At 35.6% G+C, this 14,661-nt stretch overlaps 1 protein-coding gene across 1 annotated transcript; it reads right to left on the bottom strand.

Moving 5' to 3' along the window:
- Nucleotides 1-7,867: 7,867 nt before the first annotated feature.
- Den1 (SUMO peptidase family member deneddylase 1) lies at nucleotides 7,868-11,146 on the bottom strand. The gene is made up of 2 exons (XM_073989925.1): nucleotides 10,938-11,146; nucleotides 7,868-9,406 (listed from the first exon to the last, which is right to left on the bottom strand). Exon 2 carries the CDS (start codon nucleotides 9,322-9,324, stop codon nucleotides 8,677-8,679), a length of 648 nt encoding a protein of 215 aa, XP_073846026.1. The 5' UTR covers nucleotides 9,325-9,406; nucleotides 10,938-11,146; the 3' UTR covers nucleotides 7,868-8,676.
- Between the last annotated feature and the right edge of the window lie 3,515 nt (nucleotides 11,147-14,661).

The raw sequence follows: 14,661 nt of genomic DNA on the forward strand, positions 1-14,661 counted from the left end.
TGTGTTTGTTATATTGCATTTTGCAGTTTTTTTTAATGGGGGCGTGCCTCTTACGGACGAAATTCGTTTCTGACAATTTGGAATTGATTTAGCCCTGTCCGTTCATCTGCTTTGCGCCCACGTTAACTCTCAAACGCAACAACCGATTCCAAAATTTGGACCTCGTAATATTTTGTCCAAACTTAGATCAAGTTTGAAGATGGACCATATCGGTTCAATCCCACAAGTACCTCCAACACAAAATTTCAAAATTTTCCGGAAACGTCCTGTATAAGACCAGCTCTCGATTCGTTTTGCATTTTTTGCAAAAACTTGTCCTCGCGACCCCTATTACGACGGGGTTTCAGTGGCAAGTCCATACTTCCTTAGAAAATGGCCCGATAGACATACAAAAACTACGGCCCGCATGTGTCGCTGTTCAGAGCGCTGCACAGAGGACGAAATCATTGATCTAGCGGCGCGAAAGTCAAAAAATCGAAGTATAAAATTGCGAAATGTTTTCCATTATATCGATTACAGACACTCTGCTGACTAAGATTTTGTTTTTACTTTTTTGTTGTTGTAAATATTCACTCAGTTATTCAGTGTCAAGTGCAAGAAATTTTGACGGATCAGATTTTAATAAAATTGTTGCTAAAAACCTGATCTCATATTTGTTTAATTGTTAAATAAATTCGTAATAAAACTAAACAAAGTTTATTTTTTATTGATAGGGGAGGGTTTAAGTTAAATTAAAATAAAATGTTTGGGGCCTGAAGTTACATAGTTATAAAGCAATAAATTTTCAAAAATTATTATTTTTTGTATGTTTTTAGTGCAATATACTTTTGTTGGATGGAGCGTAACTACAAAGGTCCACCGAGGTTCGGTCCAGTTATTTTTTAATAATTAAATTGGACTCCCTAGATTCCGAATAACCAAAATTTAGCTGCAAATAGCTGCAAATCTTGCTGATAAATAGCTTAAATCCTCAAAATACCCAAAATCTGTCGGTACGGTTATATGGGGGCTATATCAAAATGTAGGCCTATGTTCGCAATTTTTGGTGGAGAATTTTTGTGTCCACTGGGAACCCCAAATACCAAATTACACCTAATTTGGTCGGAAAATGTAGCTTTAAATCCCCAAACTACTGAAAGTCGGGAGGTACCTTAAAAGGGGCCTATACTCAAACGTGGACCAATGTCCACAATTTTTGGTGGAAAGGTTTAGTGATCACTAGGAACCCTAAGTACCAAATTACAACTAATTTGGAAGGAAAAGGTGGCATAAATCCTCAAAATATCGAATATCAGGAGGTACCGTTATATGGGGGCTATACCAAAATATTTGCCTATGTTGTTCATATTTAGTCCATAATTACCCACAGACACAGATTGAGTTTGTGCAAAATTTCAGAAAGATATCTTCATTCGTTTCCAAGTTATTAATTTCGCGCCGCTAGGTCAGTGGTTTCGACCACTGTGCGCTGGTGCGACAACTTTCGAACCGGATATTGCGTTGGCCCAAACTTTGCTTATCGTGATATTACTGCGAATCTCAGATAAAGATCTGTCCATTCCTTCGAGTGCCGCTCGCTCTAAAGTTCAAATAATTTCACCGCAATGCTGTTAAGGCCTTTTTATATCATCAACCTTTATGATAACGAGGGAGTAACCCATTTTGTGCAAACTTTAGACATCGCAATATTTCTTCCAGATATACGGGTATGTTCTGAGACACACTTCACGCCTCAAGCATTTTGTTTGCCCCCATTTACCTATTTTTTTGCGAGTTTATTAGGGCTAAGATTCATTAGGATGTTTAAAAAGAAGAGTACACCCTAGCCCGTCAATAAAATACACGAAAAATAAGCGTTAATGGGTTGAACAAAATGCTTGAGGAGTGAAGTGTGTCTCAGATCCTACCCGATACATAGATGAATCACTATTACAAAGAAATAAGCCAGCCTGTGTATGAACTATTCGAAGCCAGTGTGGTACGCATGCAATGGAAGAATATTGAAACCTGCCAGAATGCCGCCTTGAGGACCGCAATAAAGTTCCTCCTCATGACACCAGTATACCACACATCAGCACAGCAGGATGTTGTCGATGCAGTACCTGCTTGGATGTTATCCCATTGAGCATTCCTGACACTATTTAGTGGACAGGCTTCCCCCACCCAGGCACGTCAGGAGATATGTTCATGATCTAGAGAGAGGTTCTTATAAAAAAAAAACTCTGGACCAACGAGCCTATCAGTAGAGTTGTATAATCTAGTTCCTAGTTCCTTGTACTAGTTCCTACACGTATGAGTAACATCATTAAATGTAACGTGCGATATTAAGTATACGCAGTTTGCTCATAGAAAAATGTGGGCCATTAGAACTGCGAAGTGAACTACATAGTTCAATATAGTTCCTTTGGCACAACTCTACCTATCAGGCAAGCTCGGATAGCATTCACGCTGATGAAGTCGCGCATGCAGTACAGAGATCACCCCATCCATCGCAGCAGAAGAACGCCAGTTGCCAAGACAAAGACGAGCTAAACTCACTCGTGTTAAGATCCGGACGATGCAGCCGCCTCAATTAATATTGGGTCCGAATTGATACAACGATACCCAACACGTCTTCGGTGTCATGCTTAAGTGTTCCTGTTATGTTCTTACGGAGGTGGTCGATTGAATGAAAGACGATGATTAAACATAACAATCAATTCATTTATTGAATAAAACTTTAAGTTGTTTTATGAGTTGAAATTAAGTATTAATTATGAAGAACAATGAACTATAACGAAATATGTACAGATGAGATGTCTATTAATTGGTGGTTGCGAAGTAACTAACTGACTGTGTACTGACAATGAGTAGAGAGATAATAACTTAAAACTACTGATGCATGCAACACTGCTATGATGATGCCAGATTGTTGCATTTTATGTGGTAGTACTAGGGTTACCCTAATATCTCCCCTTTTAAGTTTGAACCTGGGTTCTGGATATTACTTCAACTGGTTGTCTTCTGCGGATGATTCAGGTTGATATGCTGTAGAATCTGTATACGGCAATTTAATGTTGAATTCTCGAAGTAATATGTCCAAAGGTGATAATTTGTTTGATGAAGCAGAAGTATCGCCTGTTTTTGTTTGATGTTGATCTGCATGTACCTTGATGCGACTTCCGTGTTTGAAATTATACTGACTTTCCTTTTTCTGATTTCTGGCCATGACTGATGAACATAGATTTTTATGAACGTTGAATACGTTGTGAGTTTTTCTTCTTGAAGATGTTTTTGCGGTCGCTCCTTCCTCTTCCCTTTTTTTGAGTGCTTTTTTGACTTGCCTATTTGGGCTGGGATGAAAGTGAGCATTGAGTACTTGATAAACATTGTTAAATGACTTAGTTCCTGTGAACTTGATCTGATGACACCATTTCGCTATTGGAATATCCCATAGATTAAATTTCTCAATCCAATCTATGCCTAGGACATTTAATGATTCCAAATTTGAAATGTAACAATCCACAATTTTTGATTTTCCTGCAACTGACACTTCTATTGGAAAAAGTTTTGCAAAAAATGTGAGTTTATTGCCACCTGCATCTTCGGCGGTGTCTGTGGTTTCAAATGCATCCGGCTTTCCGATTCTTTTCCACGTTGATTTGGAAATTATGGTAATGTCTGATGCCGTGTCCAACTGTAGTTTTACTTGCTTTGAATTAATACTCACTGTAGCATATTTTCTTGCCTGCTTGATTTTGACTGGATCTGTTGTAGATACTGTTTTTGTGCTGAATTTTGTTTTGTTGTTGTTAAAATTCTGATGACTCACATTGTTCTGTTCTGAGTTTTGATCATGATTGGTTTTGCTTTGTTGATGTTTGTTGTTGTTGTGATTTGGTTTGCTCTGCCTGTGCATGCTGTTGCAAAAACCATCTTTGTGACCAATCTGTTGACACTTGGTACACTTGTGCTTGGAGTAGGGGCAATGTTTTGCATAATGCATATCTCCACAATACCAACATGCTGTTTTTGGTATCTTTTGTTTTTGTTGAGGCTTACCAATTTTGTTGCACTGTTTTTGACTTCCCTCAATTAGTGCTGTGTCACTTTTCAAATCCAAAATGCTTTGTGTTTCATCAACTAGCTTTTCTAGGTTGACTACTTCCTTACTTTCATTGAGATGCCTTAATAAACGGATTCTGATGTCACTGTCTTGTGATGATTTAAGACCAAGTATGAAAATTAAACACTTGAACTGGTCTGTAGTTAAGTCATCCAGTTTAAAAAGTTCACACTGAAGATTGACACGACTAGCGTATTCTTTAAAATCTTCATTTTCCATCTTTGTGATTTGGAGACACTTATAACGTAAACTTACTTGTGTTTCTGTTCGGCCAAATAGTCTTGTGAGATGCTTGATTGTGTCTGCCAATGAAAGTTCTTGAGGTTGTTTTGGTAACACGAAATTCTTGAATCGTTCATGAATGTGATTGGACATTTTTCTCCACAAAAGTCCTACTTTGTCTGCATCGTCCAGTGCACTTGCTTCCCTTTCGAAGATGTGTTTGAAACGATTGTACCACGATTCAAATAATAAACCACTGTCAGGCTCATAGTGAAAATCCGTCATGGAATTAGCTAAAGATTCCATGAGGTGGGCTTTTGCCACTGATGATTCTCCACCTGGAACTGATGATGAAACTGCGTTTGCAACTTGTTGTCCAGCGATGATTTGTGTGAGTTTATTTAGTAATTCCTGTTGTTGCGCAAATTGTTCCTGCTGCTTTGCTATTTGCTCTTGCTGTTGTGCAAGTAATTTTACAATATTCGCTTGTTCCGACATGTCTAGATTTTTCTAGTGTCTGTGTTTTTAGCCGTTACAATTTTGTTAGAGACGCTGCCGTCGTATGTCTGTATGTGTGCGCTGCAAAAATGATGAAATTTCCCACGTTGCTATGGTGTGTGTGTTGAGCTGAAAAAAAATTCTGTATGTGTGAGACTGCAAACTGTTGTTTGTGTGAGTGTTGATCGCTGAAGATTTCTTGAAAATTCTTGTTAGAATGTTCCTGATGAACTTGCGCCTGTGCGTTTTGATGTTTTCCTTGAAAATCTTCCTGCCGCAACTTTTATTGTGTGCGATGTCTTGATGTTATTACGCAGCCTTGTTGAAAGTTCTGATGAAATTGTGAAATTCCTTTTGTTACTGAGTGTTGCTTTCAATTCACAATCCTCGTCGCCAAATTGTTAGCGAGAATGATACATATTGTTCCAAAATCCTCGTCGCCAAATTGTTAGCGAGAATGATACATCTTTGTTCCAAAATCCTCGTCGCCAAATTGTTATGTTCTTACGGAGGTGGTCGATTGAATGAAAGACGATGATTAAACATAACAATCAATTCATTTATTGAATAAAACTTTAAGTTGTTTTATGAGTTGAAATTAAGTATTAATTATGAAGAACAATGAACTATAACGAAATATGTACAGATGAGATGTCTATTAATTGGTGGTTGCGAAGTAACTAACCCTGAGTTTACAAATGCCAGTATTGGCAAGACAATAGCAAAAATACAAACCTTTTTCACAAATACATTTATAAATTTTTAAATATGTATAGAGGAAAGTGTGAATGTATTGGTGAAAATGGTTTGTAACTTTGCTATTGTCTTGCCAATACTGTCCGTGTGTAAACGCCTAGTAACTGACTGTGTACTGACAATGAGTAGAGAGATAATAACTTAAAACTACTGATGCATGCAACACTGCTATGATGATGCCAGATTGTTGCATTTTATGTGGTAGTACTAGGGTTACCCTAATAGTTCCATACGCCATTTTTGAGATATAGGTGGCTTCCAGGGTTTTCGCGTATGCACTTTCTGAATTTTTGGTCTGCTTTTTCCTATCTTCTCTAGTTTCCGAGATATACACGCTTCGATGCGAAAGCATACGTTTTCTTCAGGTATGTAATAAATATTTTAATAACTTACAAATATAGAAACGAATTAAAAAAAATGAATTTTCGATTTAGAAGGTTTGATTTTATTGAGGTAAAAATGGGAAAATGTTTTTGTCACTTTGTTCCATGTGCGTCATAAGTGTGGATATGGAACAAACCGACAAAACTTCTGTTTAAAAAAAGTGTCTGTAACTTTTATACCCCAACAGATATTCCTCTATATTTTTGCAAAGATGTAATATATACTATTACTAATAATTCAAGTCCAAAATACGTAAGTAACGTTACAAACAAAAACAAATTCCTTTGTGGTTGTTGTTCGAGTTGTATTTGTTGTAGTATTAACTTTACCTTGTATTTGTTCTACCATGTCCAAAATACCCAAATATTAAATATTTTCATTAAAATAAATATTAAAATGCGATTATCTCTATATGGGAGAATGGGGTATGGAACACTTAAGCATGACACCGACGACATGTCCTGCATCCTACATTTGTTTAGCAACCCAGCTAACCCCACTCAGTTCCAGCTAACCTAACCTACAAAAGAATCAGATAACTGAAATAATACACGGACGAACATATTGCGTTGCTACAACAACTTATGATCACTATTGTGTATACAATTAGGGTGAAACTATGCACTTCTTAAATTTCTTCCAAGCATACATCAAGTTCCAAGAAGACTTCTTTGGGCACTTTCTTCAAAAAAGTTCAACATTTTTGCTTTGGTGCAGTTGAAAGCCTTTTTGAGAACAGTTCTGAAATTTTTACTAAAGGTAATCCTTGTGATCCTGTTCAAAGCGACAAAATAAAATGACTGGTGAGCGCGATATCTATCGGAAGAAATTATATACTTTCAAAATAAGATCCATCTGTCCAAAGATTAAAGTTTCAATCCACACATACTGAGGGTATATTTATGTCGGCAAAGACATCTATGTTTAAAAGAACGATATTCTGATGAATCTAGGGGATTGATGCTGAAACTCTATGTGAACATCTTGCTCCAAATGCATATGATCATTGATCCTGTGTTGTTTGAAACTCATTCTAGAGGGTTTCACTAATAAAAGATGTCCATGAAAGAAGTGAAGCTAAAATTAGAAATAAACATTCTTCTTAATTTGCCAACCCGTATTCGGGTGTTACAATTATGTTTTACATTGTTAAGTCCGGATTTACATTAAGCGAGTTTACTTGCGGCAAGTAAAATTGCCTAATGTAAATTGGGACTAACAATCCAATATGCATGTACATATTTTATTCTATTACAGAGAGGTTTCGATTCTTGGCAGCATTCAGTAATGCGCAGTAAAACGCAAAATTATGAATGAAAAGTTTAAATAAGCATTTCAAACCGATATTTGACGGTAACTCAAAAAATTAGTTAGGGAATCGCACTACAGGAGGCTTCTTTCCTCTTGCAGACTCGTCCATTCTTGAATATTTCTTATCCATGATGTTTCTTTTCTGTCCTTGGTCTTCTTCCTTGATTGTGGTTTGGATAATGCTTTGGAAGATGTTTTTTGGCTTTTTACTTGTCGTTCGACATTAATCCGCGTTGTACTTACTTCATTTGAAAAACGTCATTCCAATGAATTTTTAGAATATGACGTTAGCGTTCTCTTATATTTGGAAAATGAGTTTCCCGCCATTTCGACTCAACATTTAATTTCACTTGTCATATTCCATTGGACTTTTATCTGGACTCTTCAGAGGTAGTTTACACTAGCCATCAATGTCATATGTCATTTTTGCTGCTGTGGACACAAAAAGTAAATGGAGTAAGGAAAATCCCTAATACACATTAGCGACTGTATAACGATGGAAATTTTCAGGTCATATGACATTGATAGCCAGTGTAAACTACCTCTAAATAATCGACTTACCACTTAATAATTGCAAAGCATTTTTACAAATTTTATTTGAAAATTTGATTTTTATTTCATTTAAAATGAAGCTTTAAGGTAGGTAATTTACGGTATTTGTAGTTATATATATTTTTATATGTATGTATATAAATGTAAATAGTTGTTGTTTTTTGTTGTATATATTTATGTATATTACGAGTTCCATGTTAATAATTTCTCTGCATAAAATTCGAAATTCCAACACAAAATACGAACCCACACAATCATTAAGTTTTTTTGAAGATGAAAAAAGTAAATGAAATGAAATGTAGTGCACACAACAAAATTAAGATGAGAAAAATAATAATTTCATAGTAAAACAAAAGAATTTTAAAAGCATATCACAATATTCCTTTGTATAATACGAAAATTATACTTATTTCTCGATGGTGTGGGCTCTCGAGTTTGGTATAAAAGGAAAAAAAGAGTACTCTTAAAACTATAAGGAAGCTGGGTTATAATCAAAAGCAAGAAATTCATGGTTTTTGTTTTTAGGTCTACTTATTTAATCCAAAATTATTAAAACATAGGCTGCAGTCCTTTACACAAAGAGAGAGTGGTGCTTATTTTATTACGCCGTCATCAGGCGCTATGATTAAATAAACGCAACGGAAGTCCATTCTATTGGAAGGATTAGAATCAAAAACACATACATAACTATCTCTTGTATTGTATGAAAAGCTACAAACTAAACTAAGAGTAAGTAAATGTGATCGATCGAATGCGAATCGTTATAAAAATCAATACAATATTATTTTATAAGGAAAAAATACAAATATTAAAATAAAAAACGATTGAAATCACTTAAAAACCAAAAATTAGATTTTGCCGCCCAGCGACTGTATCAATTTCAGAAGGTCTGAACGTTTGGCCGAAATAGTGTCCTGATGCAATGGCCCCACGCCTTCCACACACTCAAATCGATTCACATTATCGGCAATATTATCCGTCATACAGATCACATGTATTCCACAATCATAACCGTTGGCCTGCTGTAGACAACGTATGGGTTTCATATGGCTATTTCGACAATTCAATGCATCCTTAATACGTTGCACAAACTGATGTGAGGCATTCGAATTGTTGTTGCCCCAAGAATCGAAATGGAAAAATGTCTTTTCGGGCCGTGAAAATACCAGCAGTGACCAATGTGTTCCACCCGCCTCTGTCGTTTCATTGTCATTGAGTACAAAGAATATGAAGGGTTTTTTTGGTGCTTCCAATTGATTGAGTAACGTTTCCAGTTCACCATCATCGGAAAATTTCATGCATTGTGTCACTTCAGGCGGTACAAACAACAGGTCTGGATTGTTTTTATATTTCACTCTTTCCAGATATTCATAGTAGAATGAGATTATTTGATCATTTAACCAATATGGACCACTTAAGAGTTGTACATCGGATGTCCTTAGACAGGTCTCATTGAAACTTAAAGCAATCGGATCGGCATGAGAATAGGAACTCATTTTGAATGTAAATTTTTAGTTTATTTGAATTCGAATCAACGAACATATATTAAATTACGGTGAGGAAGTTCCTTCTTCTTGTCTAAAATATGGGTAAAGAGTGTTGTTAGTTAGAGAATGTGGAAGCTTGAAAAATTCAATGGTAACAAAATTTAGAATGGAGCAAGTTCCTATTCGTTTTTCAAATATTACACAGGTAGGCATATTTTGAAAGTATGCTGTTGCTTTCCGTTTGTCAACCAGCGGTGAGTATTCATTCTTAAACTACATCATATTTTGGCGTATCTCAACAAATTAAAGTTACCACGTTTACTGAATATTTCTGCTATGGAAAACGTCTCTAAAAGACGTGTCATAATATGTTCTACACTTAGTTCGGTTTCGAGTTTTCATATCAATAAACTTAAAATAAAACCGGGGATTTAACGCGCAGCGAAAGTAAAAAAGTTGAAAATTCACGAACAGGAATGATAAGCTCTGTTCCTTTACGTTCAAGAATCTTCAAGTTTTACTACTTTTTACTCGAAAAGCGTTCCTTTACTTCAGACACAACACAATTCATATGAGAGCAGTTTACAACTTTTACCATTTTTAGAAGTAAAGGAACAGACCAATAGTGAGCATAAATTTTACAGCCGTGCTTTCATCATCTCATTGAACCATCGAGAAGAAAAGACTCTTCCTCTACCCCATGAACAAACGGCGTATGCTTGCGCATTTTGTCCCTTGTCAATATTATAGTGAGTTTGCATATAACCGGATTTAATAAACCCACTGTGTTTCAAATGTCAATTCCATTGTGTATACGTCAAAATAAATACTCATAAACCGGCAAAATGCTCGAAGGCAAACAGAATTTGGAGAGCTAAAAAGCTATCCACATTTCTTAATCCTTGTTAGTCAATAACAGAATCAACAGGTGGGAATTCCAACTTCGTTTTTACTGGTAAATATTTCCGTACATATTGTTTTAAACTTCGTCCCTTTGGGATATAACTCGTTCCTCTTCTATGTGAAGGAGTAATGAAAACAAAGGATAAATCATCGCATTTTAAAAATATTGCCCTTATTTTGGAGAAAATCAACTTAAGCTCTAAAAAATTATATCCTTGACTACAAATTTAATCTTAACTCAATCATTGTGAATATTTATTGAATGAGACTAGCTAATTTGAACGTTGCTTATTTTAAAATACCGTCATATGTGGTGGTATATTGGCAAAACGTTGTAGCGGAACAAATGCAAATACATTTCCAGTTTCATAAAAAATAAACAAAAAACTATGACACGTACATCGCACATGACAACTCATTCTGCATCGCCGAAGAATGTCTAGATTTGTTGCATGATGCCATAACTCATCGACCATACTACTTACATTAATGAAGAGCGCTGTGACGCACTTATTTTCCAAGATATTTTTACAACAAATTGAACTGGAGTAGCATATTGCCTATATACTTTTTTAATGTTTTATCATATTTTTTCGTTAATATTCCAGACGAACCGAACGAACTGGACTTGCCCCATACTATATTTTTGCTCACACAATTCTTGGTTAGCTTTAGCCAGCCATATTTCATTTGATGCAGGTTAATAGATTTGTTTGTACCTCTCTTTGATGGAGAATCTTTAAAATTTCTCACAATTCAGTAATATTTTTGCTCTTGTTTTCAATCAATAATTTACATTTATAAATGAATTTCGCAAATCAAACAGTTGCAATAAAAAATTAGCAACGCAAATAAATATGCATCTCAACAGAGTTGTGTCCGTGAACCAAATTAAAGGATAGGTTTTGTAAAATGAACTATGGGAACTGTATTCAACAACGTTAACGACGTTGGATTAGTTTCTTTAGTTCAATTATCGACTTGTAAAATTTAGCTCATCTGCATAATACATATCGTGAAAAGGGGGCTTAAGATTTGCACGGTATGTTTTTTGTCCATATGTAATTCCTTCTGCACGGTAAAATTGTATATTGGTCCCGGTCCACACTAGCGTGAATACCATTAAAAAATTTCATGAAAATAGGCGTTCTTAGATCGAATTCCCCACTACAGCAATAGGTCTGTACGATAACCCAAAAATTTTTACAAATTCGTACAAATTTATACTGAATGGATAACAAAATTATCCAGCAAAAGAGAGCGAGTTTGGAGAGATTTTAGGAGAGTTCTGCGACTGAGAATTTGCAAATTTTTGCTGGGAAAATTTGTCCCGCAAAAATTTGCAAGTCTGATCAGTAGTGTGATTCTCTAAGTCCCGGTCCAAACTAGAGCAATTTCATTGCAATAATTTCATGAAATTAGGCTTTTCTAGATCGAGTTCCCCACTACAGCAATTTCATGATATTACTATACTATTTCATGAAATATTTGCAATGAAATCGCTCTAGTGAGGACCGGGACCAACTCAACTGACTTTTAATCAGATGTTCAATGTAATCAACTTGAAATGTTAACATTTTTGACCAAGAAAATTTCACATTTGCACATTTTTTATAGCACGGTTACACTACAGCTTTTTGCCGGGTTAACCCACTTCATGAGGATTTATTGCTTAATCTGGTCAAATCTGAGCAGATTTGCCATACAAAAATTAAATCCACTCACGACTGGGTTTATTTTAAATCCGGCACAAATCCACCAAAAATACAGTGTTGTATTCGGTATTTGTGCAAAAAAATCCAACTCTACTCAAAAAGTACCAAAAGTTGCAACTGTTTTTGCAACAGAGTTATAGCACGGTTACACTACAGCTTTTTGCCGGGTTAACCCACTTCATGAGGATTTATTGCTTAATCTGGTCAAATCTGAGCAGATTTGCCATACAAAAATTAAATCCACTCACGACTGGGTTTATTTTAAATCCGGCACAAATCCACCAAAAATACAGTGTTGTATTCGGTATTTGTGCAAAAAAATCCAACTCTACTCAAAAAAGTACCAAAAGTTGCAACTGTTTTTGCAACAGAGTTATAGCACGGTTACACTACAGCTTTTTGCCGGGTTAACCCACTTCATGAGGATTTATTGCTTAATCTGGTCAAATCTGACCAGATTTGCTATACAAAAATTAAATCCTCTCACGGCTGGGTTTATTTTAAATCCGGCACAAATCCACCAAAAATACAGTGTTGTATTCGGTATTTGTGCAAAAAAATCCAACTCTACTCAAAAAGTACCAAAAGTTGCAACTGTTTTTGCAACAGAGTTTGTCGTGTTTTACACATTTACGATTGGTCGCATGAGATGTTATGGAGTTAATAAATCTAAAGTTATTAGAAAATCATAAAATTATTTATTTTTTACATTATACAATTTTTTAACAAAAAGTACGCTTGATACCAAATTACAAAAAATGTATCCCTGCGTGTAATATAATCGAATATGACCAAAGAGGGACGATATCTCATACGAGAAATCGTAAAAGTGTAAAACACGACTTTATTAGTTATTTTGTATGTATACGTAAACAAACAACAGCTGACAGTTTATATCCTCGAAAAGCTAAGTGTAACCAGCAAAGATTAACCCACTGGATCTATTAAACCCAGTGGGTTAACCTTCAATAGTGTAACCGGGGTATTAGTCGTGTTTTACACGTTTACGATTGGTCGCATGAGATTTTATGGAGTTAATAAATCTTAAGTCATTTGAAAATCATAAAATTATTTATTTTTTTACTTTAGACACTTTTTTAAACAAAAAGTACGCTTGATACCATGATACAAAAATGTATCCCTGTGTGTAAAATATACCAATATGAGAAATTGTCATACGAGAAATTGCAAAAGTGTAAAACACGACTTTTCACATTTGCACATTTTTTAGATTCTAAAGCGTTGTGGATTTATGGATAGGATTAAAGCATTAAATAAAGCTTCGTTCAGAACTAAAAAGTTTTTACACATTTTGCACCGAAATGCGTTCCCGTACACCAAAAAAGTTGCAAAATGTTCACTTCTCTTTGAACAAAAATGGCGCCGAATGGCTCTCTCTTTAGAAACTTTTTACACGACAAATTTGAGCGAGCAAAAATGTGCAACATGTTTGCGGCTTCTGATTGGTTGATTCGCCGACTTTGACATTTGTTCCAGTTTTTTGATGTTTCTGCCATTTTTCCGTTCCCGTACATTTTGGAAAAATGTGTATGTGGAACTCATTTTCGACAGTTTGCTCTTTTGACACTTTTATCATTAAACAAGTAAAGGTGTGAACAGAATGAAATACGACGCTTTTTTCACGCTCAATTTCATGTCAAAGATTAAAGGCCAAGTACTACCTAATTCAAATGCTGCCTAATTAATTTGAATTAGGTAGTAGTTTGCCTTTAGTCTTTTACATGAAACTGAGCCTGAAAAAGCGGCGTATTTCATTGTGTTTCTACCTTAAGGACGGCGTTAAGTTCGGCCGGGCCGAACTTGTTATACCCTTCACCACAAGTTGTATTGAAGTAAAATGGAATAATCCTATATTTCGGTAAGAGAATGTGGCTAAAACTAAAAAAATTCCAAAAATAAAGAATTAAGCTTCTATGGGGATATAGGAAGACGTGGACCTATACTGATAATACTCTTCTGGAATATTTTTTAACTCTTGGTCCCGGGCCACACTACAGTAATTTCATTCAAATTTTGATATGAAATTATGCGTCTCTAGATCGACGTCCATAGTAGAGTAAAATCATAAAATTGCTGTAGTGGGGAGTTCGATTTAAGAACACCTAATTTCATGAAATTTTTTAATGAAATTCACGCTAGTGTGGACCGGACTTGGAAGACGAAATAACCAATTTCAGCCATTTCGGTTGGATATTGACGTCACAATCTTCAGTATTACGAAAATCCGGAGGTACCGTTCTATGGGGGCTATATCGAAACGTGTACCTATACCGACCTGTACAGACATATTTCTGGCGAACAGTTTTATATCACATTGAAGACTAAATATCAAATTTCAAAATACGAAAAATCGGGAGGTACTTTTCCATGGGGGCTATATGAAGGTGTGGACCGATACCGACAAAATTCTGGGGGAAAGTTTTGTACCCCTAAGATAATGAAGCTAAAACCTTAAAAATACCGAAAATCGGGAGGTACCGTTCTATGGGGGCTATATGAAGGTGTGAACCGATACCGACAAAATTCTGGGGGAAAGTTTTAATCCCCTAAAGAAGACTACGTACCAAATTTCAGCCATTTTGGTAGGATAATGAAGCTAAAACCTTAAAAATACCGAAAATCGGGAGGTACCGTTCTATGGGAGCTATATCAAAACGTGGACCAATATATCCCATTTTCAATACCAACCATCCTGCAAGTAATAAAA

The sequence above is a fragment of the Musca autumnalis genome, unplaced genomic scaffold, assembly GCF_047663935.1.
Source record: "Musca autumnalis isolate F117 unplaced genomic scaffold, ASM4766393v1 scaffold_5, whole genome shotgun sequence".
In the NCBI taxonomy this organism is placed as follows: Eukaryota; Metazoa; Arthropoda; class Insecta; order Diptera; family Muscidae; genus Musca; species Musca autumnalis.